The sequence below is a fragment of the Acinonyx jubatus genome, chromosome B1 (assembly GCF_027475565.1).
Source record: "Acinonyx jubatus isolate Ajub_Pintada_27869175 chromosome B1, VMU_Ajub_asm_v1.0, whole genome shotgun sequence".
Taxonomy (NCBI): domain Eukaryota; kingdom Metazoa; phylum Chordata; class Mammalia; order Carnivora; family Felidae; genus Acinonyx; species Acinonyx jubatus.
In genome coordinates this window covers 141,741,242-141,761,789 of record NC_069382.1, presented here as the reverse complement: position 1 = coordinate 141,761,789, position 20,548 = coordinate 141,741,242, and the positions used below count along the sequence as shown (strand labels likewise).

Below are 20,548 nucleotides of genomic sequence, written 5' to 3'. Positions count from 1 at the left end.
ACCCAGTGGTAGAGCTGGGCCCAGAGCCCAGATCCTTAAAACCACAATCAAGTCTTCTTTCAACAGCCGGTGTCTCTGTGCTCCCTCCTCCCCCAGCCCTGCAGGCCCAGCAACACCCAGAGACCATGCTGGCAGGTTACCGTTTGGGGGTGTACGTGTTCAGATGCGTGAGCTGCCCTGATTGTGACAGTAATAATACCACACTTCTGTTTAGCATTTTGTCTTATTCTGCATGAAGTTCACATGGCATATTTCTATTGGCCCAGGGACTCATCCATTCAACAAATATCTAGATACAGTCACCAATGAATAATGCTAAAACAAGGTAAATGCCACGGCGGTGAAATTTGACTAGGGGATCAGGGAAGGTTCTGTGATGGAGGGGGCACAGGAGCAGGGTCCCAGGAGAGGAAGGGAATTTGGACCTAAAGAGAGACAGGGCAAGGGAGATCCAAGCACCTGCGTGCAAAGTAGGGAAGCAGTGGCAAAGTAGTTCAGGATCTACCCAGCAGCTGCAAGCCCCAGAATTGCTCTTGGTGAGTTTTCCAATGCCCTCCACGTCTACCGAGTCTCGGGGTTGAGGCCTGGCTTGATCTGACCTTTCCACAGCATTTGACAGGGATGGTCACTGCCCTGGTCTTTAAAGCGCAGTCTCCATCTGACGTCGAGGACACATCTCTCATTCCTTCACCTGCCTCGCTGACCACTCCTCCAAAGTCCCTGCCTCTCACCCCCTCCCACACCAGAGCAACCCCAGGGCCAGTCCTGCCCTCCTCTCTGCTGACCTCTCCACACTCATTCCTGAGATGATCTCATCCCACCACAGGACTCACCATGCCATCCACATGCTGATAACTTTGAGACAGAAAGTTCTATCCCTGTTTCGTTTCAGTGAACTAAAGACGTGTACATCCAGCTGTCAGCTAACTCGTATTTCCACGTGTGTGGCTCGTAGGCGTCTTGCACTGAATGTGTATGTGGTAAGGTCCTGAAATCCTCGGCCCCTGACCTGCTCCTCCCTCACCTTCCAGAAACCTTGGGCTAATCCTGGACTCCTTTCCTCAGAGACTCCTCATGCAGCCCATCAGAACCCAGGCTCCTCTGCCTTCGGTCACAGACACGATTTTAATATTCCTGTAATTGATCCCCACTAGCTACATCCTTGCCAGAGAGATCCTTTTAGAACCCAGGATAGAACCTGTCACTCCCTGGCTCTGACTCTCCTGTTGCTTACCTTCTGAATCAGAGCCAAAGCCAAGTTTGTGAGGCGCCTGCAGTGTTCACGTGATCTAATCTGTGCGGTCTTTCTGCTCTCTTCTTCCACCTTCACCTGCAGACACACCGGCAGCCTTACTGTTTTCTGGAACATACCAGAGACACTCTTACCTCAGGTCCTTTGTACTTGCTGTTCCCTTTGCCTGAGATATTTTAAAAACCTCTGGGTCTTTCACAGCTCACTCCTTTCCATCACTCAAGACCTCGACTGTCATCCCCTCAGTGAGCCTTTACCCTTAGCCCTTTATGAAACCGTCATCCCATCACGATCTCTTACCACTCTCTATCTCATTTATTTAGTGAGTAGGTGTGTGTTTTCTGCCATTAGAATGTCAGCTCCCTGAAAGCAAAGAGCTTGTTCACGAAGAGGAATATGTAGGCTGCATCCCCAATCCCTAGAACAGAGCCTGACACAGGGTAGCCCCTCAGTAACATTTGTTGAACATGTGAATGAAAGAGTCAGTCAACCAACACCAGAGAAGTTGTTTCATCTCCCTGAGCATTGGTCATGTCATCAATAGGATAAGAACAGTATCCACATGACTGGATTATTATAAGGTTTAATTAAGAAATTTACAGCTTAGGGGCGGCTGGGTGACTCGGTCAGTTCAGCATCAAACTCTTGATTTCAGCTTGGGTCACGATCTCACGGTCTGTGGGATCGACCCCCATCCCAGCTCCGTGCTGAGGATGCAGAGCCTGCTTGGGATTCTATCCCTCTTTCTGTGCCCCACCCCCCCCAAAATAAATGAAATAAACTTTAAAAAAAGAAATGTATAGCTTAGTGACTGTTGACCAATGGCCCAGTCAATATCTATGATTATTATTTTACTATGATTTATCATCATTATTATTGCCATTTTACTATTGTTATTATTATTTCTGTTGCTGTTACATTTATTGTAATGAAGAGTATCCACCATTTTCAACAAACTTTCATTGAGCTTTAACTATGAGTCAGGCATCTGACTAGGTACCGGGGATTTGGCCATGAATGAGACATCACTGTTCTCATGGAGCTTACAATGTAGCATGAACACAACATGGCAAGTAACCTAGTTTAGTGGATCCCAGACTGCATGGAGAGGAAACTCGCAGAAGCAGGAAACGAGATTTCAGAACAAGTGTTAGAGGACCCTGAGTAGCAGGATAAGGTGGTTTACTTTACTTGCCAGACGATTAAGAGTCATCAAGAGCTTTTGATCAGGAGAAGAAAATGCTGAGAATTATATTTTAAGAATATTCAGTTGTCAGGAACATGTATGGTTAAGTTGCAGGAAGTTCAGTGCTAGAAACACAAAGACAGTTTGTACCTGGTTTCCAGTTTGCTGTTGCCACTGATAAACCATGTCACTTAACTACTTTGACTTTAAGGTTCTTAGCTATAAACTAAATACAAGAGAGACAATCTTTCAGGTCCTTTTGGCTTATCATGCCATGAAATTGTGTATTATAATTGTCCGATGCAGAAGAATGAGATCCATATTCATATGAAGCTGACTGAGAACATACGTGTTCTAAGAGTCAGGCTAGCAGTTGACATAGGTAAGCCCCTTGTGTGATGTTCAGAACATTCCAGTGATGTGATCTCGATGGTATCTGTTCAACCAAAGAGATTAGCAACTTACTCAAGTTTTCACTTGAGCACCCAGACCAGGATTGCCATTCAGTTCTCCTAACTGGCCCTGAGTCAAGAGTTTATTCCACTAGACCCATCCTACCTGAAATCACAGAAGTGAAAAGTCAGGGGAGGACTGATGGCCTCCAGGACCACTGTGGAAATAAGCCCCGTGGACGGAGTGCGGCCTGCCGAGTCCAAGGGGCGGTGGGGCTGCCTGATGGAAGGAGAGGCAGGTGGTAGTCGCGGCCATCCCAAAGCGGCTCTGCAGGGCAAATGAGTTCTGATGTTTGTTTCTGTTTTGTTTTTAAGAAAGAAAGAGCTGCACGATATGTTAAATTTGGATCCTCTCGTGTTACTAAATCAGAACTCTAAAAGGGCGGAAACCATGACTCTGATATGTTTTGACCCATAAACTAAATTGAACGGTGTCGTGCATGATTTGGTGCTCAGCAAATGCTTGCAAGATTAACTGACATCACGCTCCAAGTTATATTCAAAATGTCTTCAATTTACGCAAATGAAAACTTTAAAATTGCAGTCACTTTGCTTGATGCAAAGGGGATATTCTCTTTTGTCTATAAAATCCAAGCATCCACTGGCCTTCTTTATGCTATCTTATACTTCCCGTTACAGAGAGGACATATCATTGTGAAAATTGATGAAGGCCTTTGAACTTTATTTTTTTTTTAATGTTCATTTATTTATTTTGAGAGAGAGAGAGAGAGTGAGCAGGAGAAGGGCAGAGAAGGAGAGGGAGACAAAGAATCCCAAGCAAGCTCCACGCTGTCAGCACAGAGCCTGCCGCGGGGCTAGAGCTCATGAACCACGAGATCATGACCTGAGCCTAAATCAAGAGTCAGGCGCTTAACCGACTGAGCCACCCAGGTGCCGCAGGCCTTCGAACTTTAAATTGCTTGTCTCAACCCCCGTCTTTATTCAGTACAAACTGTGCTAATAAATACCCTTAAATAAAGGGTACTCGGCAGGCATGGGCATCTAGACATCTCTACCTCCATACCTGCAGGGGACTTTTAGCTCTACACGACAGCTCCTTACTCCATGATTAACTTGTAACGATGAGTATAGATTTGAGAAAGAATTAAGTCCTTAAAAAGATGGAAGAATATATTTATTTATTTACTTACTTACTTATTTAACCAAAATATAACTATTTTGCAAGGTCTATATAATCTTGAATAGTTGACAGTCACACTGAAGTGTTAAAATTTTCCATATCATTCAAAAATAGGCAAATTATGGAAGAATGTTTTTTAAAGGACACATGGAAAAATTTTAGGAATAAAAAAATGTGTGTTGTAGTAAGTTAATTACCATCATATTTAGATGATTAAAAATATGTTAAAGGGAGAAAATGGTGATTTAATAAGAACACATAGTGAGAATATCATCTAAAAGAATGTCAAATGTGCCGATCACATCCTTTTGGAATGCCCAGAATGTGTCAGGAAGCGATAATCCTGAAGTGTATTATATCCGTCTTAGGCTCAGTGGTACAGACATCCTATCCCTGTGCATGCCCAAGCCTGGCCTCTTTCAATAACAGGTGCCACCATCTTTTCAGGTTGTTCTTCTTTGCTCCCTGTGTCCTCTCAGTACCAAACACTGTTGATTTCGAAATCTTCGTAGCTGCCAAGTGCATCCGCTTCACTTCATTCTTGCTCTCATGCCCGAGCTCCCATAATTCCACCGCCATGGCCCCTCTTTGTGCTCCCCTGCACCCATCTCCCCATCCTGCCCATTCACCAAAGAGCAGCCAGAGTGAGGATCACACACAGATCTGATCAGGTCACACACCCCTCGCTCCTCCCTGCATCCCAGCCCCTCTGGGACATCCCACTGCCCTTAGGATGGAATCCATAAGGCCACAGAGCCCTGCCATCCCTGCCTCATCCCACCCCCTACTCCTTGCTCTCTGGCCCTCCCACGCTGACGTCTGTCCGTTTCATGAACGTGCTCATCTCCCTCTTGACACACCTTCTCCTGGGAACCCAAAACACATCCCTTCACCAATTAATTCTAACTCATTCCTGGGGTCTCAGCGGCTCAGATCACCTGTTCAGGAAGTCTCTCTTGGGCCCCCCAGTCTAGCTCTGGTCTTCCAGTTACACTGTCACAGTTCAGTTGTATCTCTTCTTCACATTTATGCTTGTGGCTCTTTGTTCATCGTTTACCCTGCATTTCTAGGTAACTATGGGTGGGGCCTTGTCTGTTTGGGCTCACAAAGAAATTCCTAGCACCCAACAGTGTATAGTTTAATGACTAAATATCAAACTTCAGATAATAAATCCACGTATTTTCTTAGCCTTGTAAACCCTGACCTTTGGATTGAGGATGAAGAAAAATGCTTTCACGTACTGTCTTAATCAGTTCAAGCTAGTAGGAAAAAATACCACAGGCTGGGTGGCTTAAACAATTTACTTCTCACAGTTCTGGAGGCTGGGATATCCAGGATCAAATCACCTGCAGATTCAGTGTCTGATGAGACCTCCTACTTCTTGGTTCACACATGGCTATCTTCTCACTGTGTCCTCATGTGACAGAAGGGGCATAGGAGCTCTCTGGGGACTCTTTTATAAGGGCACTAATCCCGTTCACGAGGGCTCCACCTCATGACCTAGTCACTTCCCAAAGGCCCCACCTCCAGATACTATCATACCGGGGGTAGGATTTCAACATATGAGTTGGGGGTTGGGCATAAACATTTAGTTCATAACTCCCATGCACACAGATACCCCTGTAATACATTGCGATCATTCTAGACGACCTAAAGGGCTCTGTGCTGCCACTGTGGGTTCCCACTGCCCCTTCCCACCACACCTCCTTCCTAACCTGCTGGCTGCCTCCTGCCTTTGGTTCCGATGGACTTCAGAGCTGATGAGATTATGGATTGCTGTAAAACCCTCAGTCACATTTCTTTTTTTTTATTTTGTGCCCAATTTTTGAAACTTAGGCTAAACCTCAAAGTTTGTTAACTCCAAGTAAATTGCCCAAAGGAACTCCAAAGATCAGATTTCATTTTAGGTAAAAATTATTCTGCATTCTTGTCTCTATGACTTTTATTTCTCCTTTGGTTTACTTTTTACTACCTAAACCTTAATCTGGTTTTGAGATATTTCCAAAATATCCTTTAAAAAATATATGTCAAGGTAATGAAACCAGCTAGTTACCATTTATGTTGTTACCTGGTAGGGGTGCAACTCCATCCCGTATTTTAATTGTCTTAGCATCACCTTTCATTACATTTGGAGAGTTTCTGTCTCCATGGAACACTTTCTTACTTTCTGTTTCAAATAATTTCACCAGTCGTATATGACTAAAGTGATTCTGGAAATGCTTCACTGAGAGAGTGGGATTTAGCTTATAAGCACAGCTGATATCATTAATGAATCTGTGGCTTACTGTCTCACTGGGGAAACTGGTTGGAATAGAACCAGTTCTATATCCAGACCCTTTACCGTAATCTTTGCACTGCAAAGATCATGTCTTTTTCATCATAAAATAATAACAGGAAAGTGAAAACGGATCAGCACCAATCCATCATCTTTATCAGATAAGAATGTAAAAATCCCACCCCAGTGTGTTCTAGAACGCATACTGGATGCTTAATTGATATTGCCCTCAGCATGCCTTGTTTCTCCGGTCTCACGAAAGGAAAATATTGGCCAGTAAGAACCAGCATCTTATGTCACGGTACCTTCCCTTTATCATCAGACTCCCAACCTTCGGGGGCGGGGGGGGAACCACAGTCTCAAAACTGAAGGTGAATTTAGGTTAAAATCATAAAATCTCAGTGAGTCCGTGGAGGTGGGCCATCAAAAACACTTTGCCGTATTTCTGTTTGGAGAAATTGTGGGGTCACTTTGAAGACGGGCTCCAAGAGGGGTAAGAATTACAAACTTTGGCAAGAGACTGCCTGGTTCAGATTCCACCGACGCCACTTGTTGGAGAGGAGACGTGCACAAGTTTGTTTGTCGTTGAGTATCACGTTTTCCTCATCTATGAAACAAGGACAACAGAATTGCAGTACTTGCCTTATAGGGTGCTTACTAGCATTAACTGAGACAAGTATATATAAAGTGTCTTTTGCACAGTTCACACTAAGTAAATGTTAGCTATTATTATTATTACAGTGGGTTTCCAGCTCTCTGTGTGGATACCAACAAGAGTCTGACTCTTCTAGACTTTGATTTTCTCAACTTGAAAAAAAATGGAATGTTTGTAAAACACTTTAAGACTCCCAAAAGGATTATTACTGTAAATATTAGGTAATAAGGATCCATTCAAGTACCCATCTATAACACAGTACAGAAAAGGATAATCAAAAGAGCGTGTAAAGGAGAAATAACTAGGTTCACATTTGAAATAGTAACTCTTTTGTGGAACTTGGGAAACGCAGAGGGAAAGGGTAGAGAAATCTCCAACAACTGGAGATTTCTAGCGGGGAGAAAAGAAGTCTTGCGGGGAGACGGGGATACAAAAGCCGAGCTAGGATTTTGCCAAGGACCCACTGGCCCCTGAGTGTGGCCAGTTAGGAGCTAGGGTTTCACTCCTCTTTACTGGCATCAAAGTTTAGAAATTATTTTCCTTTATTTTTTTAATGTTTATGTATTTTTGAGAGAGAGAGAGACAGAGCACAAGCAGGGGAGGGGCAGAGAGAGGAGGAGACACAGAATTTGAAGCAGGCTCCAGGCTCTGAGCTGTCAGCACAGAACCTGCTGCGGGGCTTGAACTCAGGAACCGTGAGATCATGACCCGAGCCAAAGTCAGACACTTAACCAACTGAGGCACCCAGGCGCCCCGGAAATTATTTTCTTTCCAAAGTTTTTAACGCTAAAACCTTGGGGGCTGAGTCTGGGAAAAATTAAAATTTGGTAAAATAATAATATCCAAAAGCAGATTTCTACCTGGCCTAGGTGACTAAATACATGGAGGCAAGGCTAAATTAATTAATGGTTCTGCAGAGATCCCTGAGTCCTTGGGCTGCATTAATTATACTAGTGTCACTGCCATTGGCCAAGGTAAGTATTGGAACAGGTGTCCTGAAACTGTTAACTCTCTGCTCTCCACCCATATTCCATGATAAAAGTCATACATTTGTACACCGCTTGGCAAATAGGGTTAGGTCTCTATCTCGGGCTCTGAGAGGTTCCTCCCTTCCTTCTTGCTTATGTCCTCAAGGGAACACCAGTGTGGAAGGTCTCACTTACGAAGGCTGGTGAACCCCAAAGGACCCTGAGCCTTGCCTTGCAGACTGGGTGAGTCTCAAAAAGAGCCTGGGCCAACTTTTCTGATTTATTTTACCCAGAATTGATTTATCCATGGTCATGCCTCATTGTCCTCATTGAAATACTGAAGGAACAATAACAAAAACCTCCCCGTCCATGGAGTCCATGGAGATCAGTGACAGCTTTTAAGCAAGCAGTGCCATCCATTATTCACCCCCTCCGTGGAATTCACAAAGGGATGACTTCCGAGTTGAGATTCTCAACCTGGTCCCTTACTGTTGAAAGTCAGGGGCCACAAAAGGCTGACTTCTCAGCTCCCACACTCCTCCTCCTCCCCACTGCCATGTAGTTAGTTGTTCCCACCTGAAAGAACCCCAGGGAATTCTTTTCCATAATTTCAACGCGAATTGCATTAAGGATACTCGGGTAGCAGAGTGATTTAGGGATTTCTTTTCCTCTTTCTGACTTGACTCCTGAATAGAAATATCTGTCCCCCAGTCAAGGAGTTAGGTGACCTGACATGACACAGCTGACCCGCTCATACTTAGAGATCAGAATTTTCAGAACAGGAAAGAGAATTCTCCTTCATCCGGGGCAAACCATAGAGGGGATTCTCTGTTCTCCGACCCTGCCCGCCTTCCCTCTGCCCCAGGAATCTGAGCTGAAATCCTCCCCCCCTCACCCCATGGCAAGTTGTAGTTCTCTTAGCTCATTAGAAGTTATAACTCAGTCCAGGGGTGCCTGGGTTAAGCGTCCGACTCCGGCTCAGGTCACGATCTCACAGTTTATGAGTTCAAGCCCCGCATCGGGCTCTGTGCTGACAGCTCAGAGCCTAGAGCCTGCTTCGGATTCTGTGTCTCCCTCTCTCTCTGCCCCTCCCCCCACTCCTCAAAAATAAATAAACATTAAAAAACATTTTTGTAAAGAAGTTATAATTCAGTCTAGGCTGAATTATATACCTTGTATAAAGTAATTTAAAACTAATTATGCTAGGCTATAAAGCCAGGCACTGCAAATTTGTCCTGCAGGAGAGAGCTGAGAAGGGCAGAAACTGGCATAGCGCATGTGAAGGGGCAGACATAGGGCTTAGCTTGATGGACCCAGAAGTGAAGTCCTCCCTCGTGTCTGCACCGCTCCTGGGAGTGGGTGAGGCAGGGTGAGACAGTTGTCACTCCTACGTCACATTTCCACCAACTTGGGCCTTCACCAAGAAGCAGTATTCATAAAGCTGCTGCATTCCCAGGGGCAGGGACAGGAGTTGACAGGGCAGATGCTGCTGGCCCCAGCTCTCTGCTCTCTGGTTTTTTTGGCCTCTTTCGGGGCCCTGAGGGCCGGTGCCTCACCCCCCCACCTCAGCATCTCATCTCCCAACCCCTTTGAGAAACTGATGTTCCTGGGAGCCGTGTTCCCAGAGTGTGGTCCCTACTCTGGGTGGATAGCATGCAAGGTGGCGAACCCTTTTTGTCCTAATAAAGACTGGTTTTTGTCTTCATGTGAATTTGAGAAAAGAATAAAACAGCATGTTGAATTCATGACTCCATAGCTATTCCTGTTTAGGGTGAAGCTATCTATATAGTAAATATCTAAAGAAAAATAATGACTTAAAGACGTCTGTTCAGAAAATTATAGCATAGGTTGGTGTGGACAGGACAAAAATCATGACAGCGGTATGGAGATGTTTGATTTTTGGAAACACGGCTGTGAAGTAGAGGCCAGGATCTTATCCCTATCTGTTGTCTCAGCTATCAGTGCTTTAAAGCTTCACTTGGGATAAGTCCCAGAATTAGAGAATTTAAAAGAATGCAAACCAGAAATCAAAAGGTATCTCGTCCCAGCTCTGCAACTGATGGAGTCTGATCTCAACCAAATCCCTTAATTTCTATCACCTTCCATTCTGTAAAATGAAGAGGTTAGATTCAGTGAACCTTCTTAGAATTTCTGTTGAATGGTAAAATTGCATTGTTCCTTTGGTCATGACCTCACTGGAAGCAAACCCTGAATTTGAGATCTACGGTCATTTCTAAAATACCCAGGTTGGCTCACATCTCCTATGGAACCAAAGTTCCTTACTGGCTTTAGAGTTTTATGGGTAGAAGGTGCCCAGAGCCTGTGAGACCTTTGTGTTGCACTTCGTGATGGGCAAAGCATTTGAAATGAACGATTTAATTTGTAGAGAGGCGCTGAGAGGCAGGGTGTGTTTCATCAAAGTTTGACACATCGTAAACAATAAACAGCAGCTGTGTGAATGATTGAAAGAATCCTCGGTTTACAAGTAGAGACAGAGACACAAATGAGGTCATGAACACAGACAGGGAGGGGTAAAGTGGCTTGCCCACGGTTACTCAGCTCGTGGGTGCATCTATAAGGCAGGTCTGTATGCCGGGTCTTCTGATGACAAAAACTAGAAGAGCATAGGTTTGGGGGATGCAGCTTTAAAGCTTGAATCCCGTTCCTTCCCACTAACTAGTGGAGCAGGTTTTTGGTAACTTCTTTTGGAGCCTCCAGTTCCTAACCACCAAAGTGGAGATACTCCCCCGCTGTGCCCAGCTCAGGGCCTGGCACAGCGTAGCCACGGTAAATGATGGCAGCTATGACTTTGCTTTCCTTTCTGTTGTTATTACTGTTCTTAGCATAATACTACAGATGTCCCCTGAGAACGGTTGCAGCGCCAAGACTGAACTCAGAGCAGTCCTGGAGGAGACTCTGGAATAGAGTTCAGACGGAGGGCTCACCCACGTTTCAGGAGGGCGTTCTCATTCCCCAGGGCTCCTTTAGTCTAAGGAGTGCCGAGTGAGAGGAATGCCCCCTGACGTTGACTGGAGGCTGCAAAACTGGCCATGGGCAAAGGGGCTGGGGAGCACTGTTTGCTGTTCGTAGAAACCCAAGCTAGTTCACATTATAAATGTCGAATGGGGGGGTTGGGATCAGGGGACCTGAACACATAGCCCGAAGAAATTCCTGGTGGGAAAGAGGCTTCATTTGCGTTGGGAAAGACTGTCAAATGTTAAGTGAAATGGAGAATTTTTACATGTTGTTTGTTTGCTTGTTTGTTTAGAGAGCACAAGCAGGGGAGGGGCAGAGAGAGGGGGAGAGAGAATCCCAAGCAGGCTCTGCCCAGTCAGCACGGAGCTCAGTGCAGGGCTTGAACTCACAAACCGTGAGATCATGACCTGAGACAAAATCAAGAGTCAGACACTTCACCAACAGAGCCACCCTGGTGCCCCGAAATGACAAAACCTTAAAACCATGATAACCAGGGACCGTGCCCACTTGTATTCATTGCAAACCTGTGCTCCCTGCATCCTTGAAGTACAGCTGATGTGCTCACATGAAAGGGAACTGAGGAAGAGGAAATAAGCATTTGCCTGATACTGACATTTCCAATATACATCTTTGAAGAGATTAGTATTTCCAGTATACATCTTTATATGCTACCCAAGTAGGTAAAATATTTAGATGAAAGTGAAACCAGGCCCCAAACCAGGTCTTCTGATTACCAGAAGAAGAAAAAGATAGGTATTCGGGATCCTGCCCCGAAATTTGAATCCCACATCTGCCCATTAAGCAATTCTGCCATTAACCAGCATTTAAGTAAGAGTAGAAATGTGAAATAAAAGATGCCAGTTGCGGTCATATTTGACTACATTTGATAAAGTTTACCCCCTGCCATTCTGAAGAAATGAGTAAACAATAATTTAATGACTTAAAGGTTTGGGGGCATGGGGCATGGGGGAGCAGGACTAACTTACGGAGGGAAATGTAGGTTTTGCTAATTAAAAACATTTCTGTAGCATATTCGCGTGCAAGCTGTATGCCTTATAAGGGAGCTCCATATTTGCATCATAGCTGCTAATAAAGTCCAATTTTAAAAACAGCTACGCTTTCAGAAGCAATTGTATATTTTATGAATTTCTTACTTTGGGCCTAGACAAATAAAGAAATGTATTTGGTATCTCTGGCTTTAAGGGATTTTCAGTCTAGAGAGAGCAGAAAGAACGTGCTCACATAAAACCATTAGTATAATACCATATCTCGTCTTTATCTTGGGTGTGTGTGCATAACTACCCATAACCACACGTGTCAGTATTAGCTATATACTAGAATAAGTTTATTAAATGGTGCCATGCTGGGGGCACTTGGGTGGCTCAGTCGGTGAAGCGTCCAACTCTTGATTTCGGTTCAGGTCATGATCTCACGGTTTGTGGGTTCAAGCCCCGCGTTGGACTCTGCACTGACCGTGTGGAGCTTGCTTGGGATTCTCTCTCTCTCCCTCTCTCTCTGTTCCTCCCCTACTTGTGCTCTCTCTTTCTCTCAAAATAAATAAATAAACTTTAAAAAATGGTGCCATGGTAAGTAAAAGGACAAATATTTAGAAAACGAGCGCTCAAGATGAACAGACGTCATTGGGGAGGAGTTCTAAGAGAAGACTGGATTTTGGAGAAGGTTATTCCAAATCATCCCTCTGCCCAAAACGCTTCCATGGTCCCCATTCCCCATACTGTCACGGTGTCCCCAAACACCATGTCTGACTTTGAGTATACTCCATGATTTGGTCCCAAATACCAACCATTTCATGATCCCTATTAATTTCCATTATATCCTTTTATGTAGAGTGTGACTTTGGTTTTGTCACCACTGTAAATTGGGTGACCTTGGGTAAGTTACTCAGTGAACCCCTCAGTACTTAGGACTCCTGAACCCTAAAGTCAAGGGGCTGGGCTCTGTAAAGATCGCAACAGTCCCCTTCATTTGTGCTGATTTACAAAGCACCCCCATCGCAATATTCCTGTGAAATGGAGAGGACAAGGAATATGCCATTTTTTACTTAAGGACACCAGTTGAGGTGCTTCTGTCTCCAGACTCAGTGCTAAATGTCCAGCCTAGAAATGTTAGGTGTCTATTCTCCCTCTACCTGGCCCCAGACTCAAACCTTCATCACTGTCTATTCGAGTCCTGTCCATCCTTCAAAGAACAGCCTCATTCCCATGTCTCCCCAAGGTTCCAACTTTTATAGACATCCCCAAGTTAGAGACTGAAATACAGAATTCGGTACCATACACCTCCCCCCATAACTACCTACCTGCCTATCCATCCAATCCTACGCTTCCCAGTGTGGTTCCCGAGCCTGACACATGTCTCTGCAACTGGGAAGTGAAACCTCACAGCCTTGCCTGTTGCTTCTCCACACCCGGCAACACCTTAGCTCAGAGGAACCCATGCAGCTTATTCAAGAGAAACTCATGGGATTGATTTGGGATCAGAGTGAGATAAGCTTAGCTTCCCCTGTTGTGGGACAGAGTGAACGGGGTGGGGGGGGGGAGACAGAAGTGAAATCCAAGCAGAATTCAAGGTCCAAAGTCCAAGTGGCCTTCAGTAATGGTAAAATTAGGACCCACTGGGGTGAGAGTATCCAAAAACTGAGATTTTCTTTTTCCCTTCTCTCCCCCATAGCACATCCTACACACACAGGCGCGCCCACACACACACACACACACACCAGCGTGAATTGCAGTTGCCAGCTACCCCTGGTGACTTGGTATGCTGCGGTGAATAGCACTGGGCAGTGATCTCAGCGATTCTTCTGGACCCCGACACATGCTGGAAACCAAGGACATGGACTTATTAGGTCGCTGTTCTGTGACTATTGTCTGCTTCTAACTAGTCCTGCCTACAAGTATTCTGAATTGCAGAGCTTTGACCAACTTCACCAGTACCTACAGGAGGACGCAAAACGCCACACAGCCGTGAGTTAGGACCTGGTTCCCGGACAGCGACAGCGGGCAGAGGAGGTGCCAGGGCCACCAGTTAACCCCCAGGTGGACTCACACTTAACTGCTGCAGCCCGGGGTGTCAGGAGAGCCCAGCCCCAAGCAACATGGACTCCGCAACCTGTGCTGGGGTCCCAGCAATTCTAATGATCAACTCTGCGCCTCCCCGCCCTTAGTTTTTCTGTGCCTTGGTTTCCCCATCTGTAAGAAGAAAATAATGAGAGCACCTGCCTTACGAAGTTCTCACGAGAATGACATGAATTCGAGTAAGTGAAGCTCATAGAACAGTGCCCGGCCCAGAGCCAATAACAAGAAAGTGTCAGTCACCATCATTTTTAGTGTTGTTTATTACTGTTATCGCTGTTGTTGGGAGGATAGAGGTGTGATAGGAGACTATTGCTGGAGGAACTTTTCCTAGTATAATCGGGCACACACGGAGGTCTTGCACTGCAGCCTCTCCCCCACTCGCTACCCACGCCCCTCCTCCAGCACATGCGCAGACACCTGTGTTTATAGAGGAAGAACTCCTTTGAGAAAAGATGTTCCTTTCCTCTGGTGACCCTGACTGGAGAGGCCGCCACACTCTGAAGTGGTCACCTGCTCCTCTTCTCCATGTCTTACCTACCCTCTGGACCAGGAAAAGGAAAGAAAAGAGCAAGAATATTTAAAAACAGCCAAAGGTCTGTTACAGACTTCTCAAAATAGATCAGACGTGCACACACATACCCAGGAAGTTGGTCAAAATACTTACGAGTGCAGTCTAAATAAGCCGGTTGTTGCATTTCCAAGGAAAACATTGTTCAGGAGTCGCCTGCGGACAGCTCACCTTCGTCACCCAGGAGCTGCCCGTTGTCACCTCCTGCGCTCTCAGAGCGATGGCAGCTCCTTTAAAGAGCCTGGGAAGGCTCTTCGAGAGGTTGTTCGGGTTTGCCCTGCTATATCCTAATATTCCCATCCTCCATAGGATTGACAAGTATCCTGCTGAATATTTCATATGAAACATTTCTTCCACGTTTAAAGTGGGGAAAAGAGAAAATCCTTCAACAAGAAAAGTCCCCAGAGGAACGTTTAAGACAGGTGGGCTTCTTTAGGTCAAGTGGGGTGAGGGGTTAGTTGGGATAGGAGCGGAGTCCCTTCAGAGTATGAAGACTTCTGTGTCCGTGAAGGACTAGTAGGAGTGTGATCAAGAAAGGGACATGCCTGTTGCGTGAGTACCAGGTGTGAGGAGAAAGACCCCTTAAAATGATGCCATAGTTTATTCCAGGACAGCACGGGGCACAGAACAGACTCAAAGCAGGGCAAGTGATGACCTCCGGAACAGCCTGCCTCCTGGAGTGCCAGGTCTGACCAGGAGCATAGCCTTCTGGGAGCTTGCTCTGCCTACTTCAAGGATGTCATCTGACTCTGTTTGGATGGCTGTTCCCCAAATAACTCCTCCAGCTCCGTCCTCCATGGGCACTCACAAGCTCATGATGCAGGGGTTGGACCATGGCTATAGAGTCATTCATGTAGATAATCAGGTAAGACCTGGGGCAGGGGATTCCAAGATGGGTAGACAGAAAACCTGCTGCTTGGGAACTTTCTCAGCACAGTGATGGGGCTCCAAAACTGCCAGTTCTCTCTCTCTCTCTCTCTCTCTCTTTTTTTGCCAACATTACATTTCGTCATTCAGCATTAAATAAATGAGTCAAGTACCCACTATGGACTAGAGACTGCATCTGGGGTTGAGAGGGCAGGAAAAAGAGGAAGAGATGAATATGGTTAGAACCTGCCTGGGGAAGCTTATAAATGCAACACACAGCATTTGAAAGAAGCGGACACGAAGAGTTGAGAACCCACAGTAACGTGGTAATTCGTGTGGGGGTGTCAAGAAAGCCGCTCGGAAGGGTTGATATTTAGTTAGGTCATGAGGAAAGAGAAGGAGCTGGCCAAGCTAAGAGAAGGGCCAGTGGACGTAACGTGTATATTAGTGATTACAAATACAAAGCATGCGATGAAATAGTCCGGGTTCAGATGTTAGTGTAACCATTTATCAAACTGTAAGATCTGAACCAAGCTCTTCATTTCCCTGAGCCCTAACTTTCTCATCCATAAAGTGGGGATAATTCCACTCGTCTCCTAAAGAGACTTAAGAGACCTGATGGCCGTAAGGCTCTGGGCACGTCCTGGCCCAAAGTAACCTGCGTGCAGAGACAACTATGGTTGTCCTTTAGCTTGTTTATTTTTGTTCTGAGTTGTGAAAGTGGCAAAATGGCACCCTGAGAAATCCCAGCCTCCAGAGAGGCCCAGTTTTCAAGGAGGCTTTGCGTGGATCTTCAGCAACCCTCTGGTCAGGCCGAACATGTTGGCACAGTGGAATGTGCTAGCACAGTGGAATATTCTTGCGTCTCAGCTTGTAAAATATACAGATAAGTTTCCTCCAATTCTCTCTAATTCCTTCTGGCTCCAGGGCTTTACAGCATGAGTCACACCCAGTCGGTAACTGGCAAACCCCAGTAAGGAGGAAGTGAAATGCCAGCCTCCTCCCCATCCCCCACTCACAGCACCCTGCCCACAAGTGCCCATACCTTCCTCAATGGGCAAAGCCTTCCCTGGCCGGCCACACCTTCCTCCTCTTCTCTCTCCCTGCCCCTCCTTGAAAAAAGACTCAGTAGGAGGAGAAGGGAAATTCCAGTTTGGTTTAAACAGAACTCTGGGGGAAGTGACATTTGTTTTCACCAGGAGGAAATCAAGCCTTTTCAGTTACCATAAAAGTTGTGCTAATGTTGGCTCAGCAACCCATTACGCTGGAACCATGATGCCCCAAGGTGCGGAACTTCCCAGGATGAGGTTCCCCGCTGCTTCACTGCTTCAGAAGGTAGCTGCTGTGGGGGGCAGAGCAGGCTTGCCACACAAGACCTCCTAGGCTCGGGGCCTGATAGAGATAGACTTTCAGAGGACCCTTGCTCCCTTGGTTGGCACCCTGTGAGGAGAGCCAGCGGGTGGCAGAACAGTTGATAAGTGGTCCAGATATTGAAGTACGACCTATTCTACCTCATGTGGAGCAGGATCAACCCTCAGAAGGGCCCCTTTGCCCAGCTGCCCTCAAGAGCCCAGCAGGGGGAAAATCACCTGCTAATCGCAGCTCTGGTCGCAGGGGCTGCCCTCTTGTGAACAAGGTGGGATGACCTTGAGAGCCCCATTTGAGGATCGGGGCTTCGAGAGCTAGACGGCCAGCAGCCACTTAGAGGGGCAGAGGGTCACTCTGTCGCTTGCCATTTTTTTGAGAACGGCACTTGACTTGGGGAACTGCCTGATTTATCTCTGGAGAGAGGCGATACATAAATATATCCAGTAAATCATGGATTTGGAGGAGATCCAACTGCCTAGGGTTAGGAAAGAAACTCTGAAAAAGGTCAAACCTACAGTTTCCTGCATTAAACTCTGCGGGAGCAAGAAAGAGTCGTCTCAGAAATCAACTCTATTTTGTCTCTTTTCCCATTTTTTTGAAAGGGGCAAATTAAATTTAAAGGTCAGTGTTTCAACTGCTCCTAATTGCAACCACTGTATCTCTGTGAGTCTTGAAAGGCCCCCAGCACCTTACCTTGCAGTCATAATCCTCATTTCACAAGCTCTTTTAAAAGAGCTGTTAAGAGGCTTCCGTGAACTTTGAATTGTTCTAATTTCAGCACAGTTTGGAGGCCGCAAAGCCAAGTGCAGCCTTTCAGAGGAGGAGTGGAAGTTTTCCATAAGGGGATCTGACCTTGAACTCTCTCTACTCGATCCGATCTGTACATTGGACCATTCCGTGCCACAGTTCTATCTTTACAGTAGTAACAAGGGGAAAAGGATTAACCTGATAATTGTACTAAGCTGGCTCTGAAGGATTCCAGCAGCAAGGAGGTAGGCATGTGAGCGTCCACACGTGTGGCAACTCTGAAACGGTGGAATGTGGTCAGTCTGTGTAGACACGTCAAGCTCTGGTCTTAGCCTCAGGGTTAGCAGCGGACCTCCTTGGCTCCCTTTGAGAGACATAACCAGCAGCGCGTGGATGTTTGATGTAGCTTTCTTTCACCCAGAGCTTTTGGGGAGTTAATAAAGAGTTAATAAGTAAGTAGACTGATGTGCTTCTTAGCTCTGCTCTCATTCCTTTGGTGGAAAGGTCTAATAAGAACAATATACAAAAGGCATTCATAAGAGAGGGAAAGGAATAAAAGGAGAAATGGCAAAATAACCTACAAACGGTAAATCTCCAAAAGCGTGGGGCAGATCCATCACCTTTGAGGTCCAGTACACGACAGATGGGCACCGGTGCAGGACGGTACGCTTTGGATAAGACTTGGGCTTGGCGCGCATGGCTCCTCATTTAATCCCTCCTCAAGTTGTGTGGGGGGTGGAGCAGCTCTTCTCTCTCGGTTGCTGCAGGGGATGGGCATGCCAAGTCGGTGTTACCTAAATAACCCGTGCTACATACGCAGCTAACCGCGATGGGGCCACACTTGGATCTACATATTCGGACTCCCGATCCCTGATGCTCTTTCCAGTGTGACGAAGGGCCCCATGCATTGGTTGCAGTGGTAAATAGTTTCTCAGTGGACTGATGGGGTCCCTAACACCAGCTTTAGCATCGAAAAAAAGTCACTTTAATTATTAGGGGACAAGAGCCCAATTGATTCTTGGCATTTCCCAGGTGAAACAAAACTGAAGTATATACATCACAATCCAAAGCTCACACAAAAAGAGCATTGTGCTCCAAAGTCGTAATACTTGGAAGCAGTGTGGCTATTCTCATAAGGCTACGTGCTCAAAGGGTTTTTTAGCGGCTCATTAATAGTTGCCTTTGGAGCCAGATTTCAAACTACACAATGAAACGTTCATGTTACTTTATAATTACCTCTGGTTATTTCTATACACAGAAAGTGGTGTTACCTATCAGACTTGACCTTATTTTTACACCAAACTTGACTTTACTCTCCACAAAACCGAATTCACCTTTCAAGGATGAAAGTTTGACACACTTTCCAAGACGGAGTTTTAAAACATGATCTGATGGCATCATTAAAATGAGCGCTAATCCTACCAAGGTGATCCTTTTGAAGCAGACACTACTGATCCGGCTGTGTGGGTCTGGCTTATTTAAAAACCAACCACATTACTTTGTAGTGACCCTTGAATAAAACACCCTAAGCCTCCCATGATTTCACAAGGGATAGAAAGAGGAGCCCGAGCCTATAGAAGAAGGAAACAGGGTGTCAGGAGATTTGAGACAAGAGTCCCCGAAAATCCCCGCAAACACCAATAGCAACAGCAACAGGTTGTGTCATCCTTAAAGCAAAAAATGTTACTGTTGACTTGTTTCCAGAACTCCGGACCAGCCAAAAGGTCTTAATAGTGTTGGTCATTTAACAAATCTCTCCTAGAATGAGAAGCATTTTGGTGACAGAATTAAGATCCTGGGTTTCATGCTAGCTCTGACTTCTGTGCAGACTGATCTGAAATGAATGCCCTTCCTTCATCTCTCTCTGTGCCTCTCCTCCTCCACAGGCAGCATCGCCGCCATTACGGTGACTGTCATTGCCGTGGTATTGTTGGTGTTCGGAGTTGCAGCGTATCTGAAGATCAGGTGAGACGCACCACACTTTCTTCTTTATGAAGAAAAGGATTCCATTAGAGCTGGATTGCTGAGTGCTTGTTTCCTGATACGTACTTAGTTCTTGGAAATCCTGGCAGGGAAGTAAAAGTGGCCGGTGCACTACACATTGGACCAGAATAGATGGTACAGTATCTGAATGTTGGCAAAGCAGAATAAATAAGCAGAATAAATACGTGGCACGATGACGTAACGGGACAAGAATGAACCTGTAGTCAGGAGGCTGAAGCCTTGGCCCTCTGCCCTTAACTACCCCCTTTACCCTGAGAAGGCCACTTGCCTCCTGGACCTCAGGTTCCTCACTTGTGAAGTGGGTAGAGGTGTGAGCTCAGTGGTTCCTGAATATCGACGTACGGAACACTGATGTGTGGCTCTGTACCCGGTCGATAAGGAGGTTTTCACGGGTTCTAAAGCAAAAATGTTGAAAATACATGGAAAGTGTAGTGTATTCTCTATAAAATGGGGTTTTCCCCTCTGAGATTATGTCCTATCTTTGGTTTCAAAATATCTCCTCTTTTATGAAATGAAGGTGATCACAGATGGTAGCTGAGGTTTTACTTGCCCTAGTCAAATAGAAACTTGCAGTAGACTATGAGCGCCCACTTTTGTTGTCTCCTGCTTTGTGAAATCCCAACGGCTCAAAACCACATGACTTACACCGAGGGTCCTCACGGCGAAAACATGCCTGATGGCAAGCGACAGTCTTATTCGCCATGCCAGTCTGTGCGGTGCCTCTAATAAGGGACAGAAGGGCACGTGCAGCCATGGTGAGAACAGCCCCTCTCTGACCTCCAACCCATTCTCTTCTCAACAGCTGGAGCCATCTTTATGGTGGCCCTGGTGCTCCCTCCCTTAAAAGCCCCCAGTGGCTTCCCCCTGCACTGAGAGTTAAGTTCTAACCCTTCAGCTTGACCTTCAAGGTCATTCGAGGGGCCTGCCTTACCTCTTCTCACTCATGACACGTCTCCCTCCTAACCACAGAGCCACAGGTGCGCTGGCTGTCTGCCCA

At 46.0% G+C, this 20,548-nt stretch overlaps 1 protein-coding gene across 3 annotated transcripts in view; it reads left to right on the top strand.

Annotated features, from left to right (window-relative positions):
- The window catches only part of PARM1 (prostate androgen-regulated mucin-like protein 1), a 110,674-nt gene that overhangs the window by 73,608 nt on the left and 16,518 nt on the right, over positions 1–20,548 (top strand). Inside the window, exon 3 of one of the 3 annotated variants that reach the window (XM_027058355.2) lies at positions 19,434–19,512. The exons of 1 other annotated variant lie outside the window; for it this stretch is intronic. In XM_027058355.2, the coding sequence (XP_026914156.2) occupies positions 19,434–19,512 (79 nt within the window). Of the gene's footprint in view, positions 1–892; positions 1,008–19,433; positions 19,513–20,548 lie in introns of those variants that run through there. One more of the 3 variants, XM_053217250.1, reaches the window with a different exon arrangement.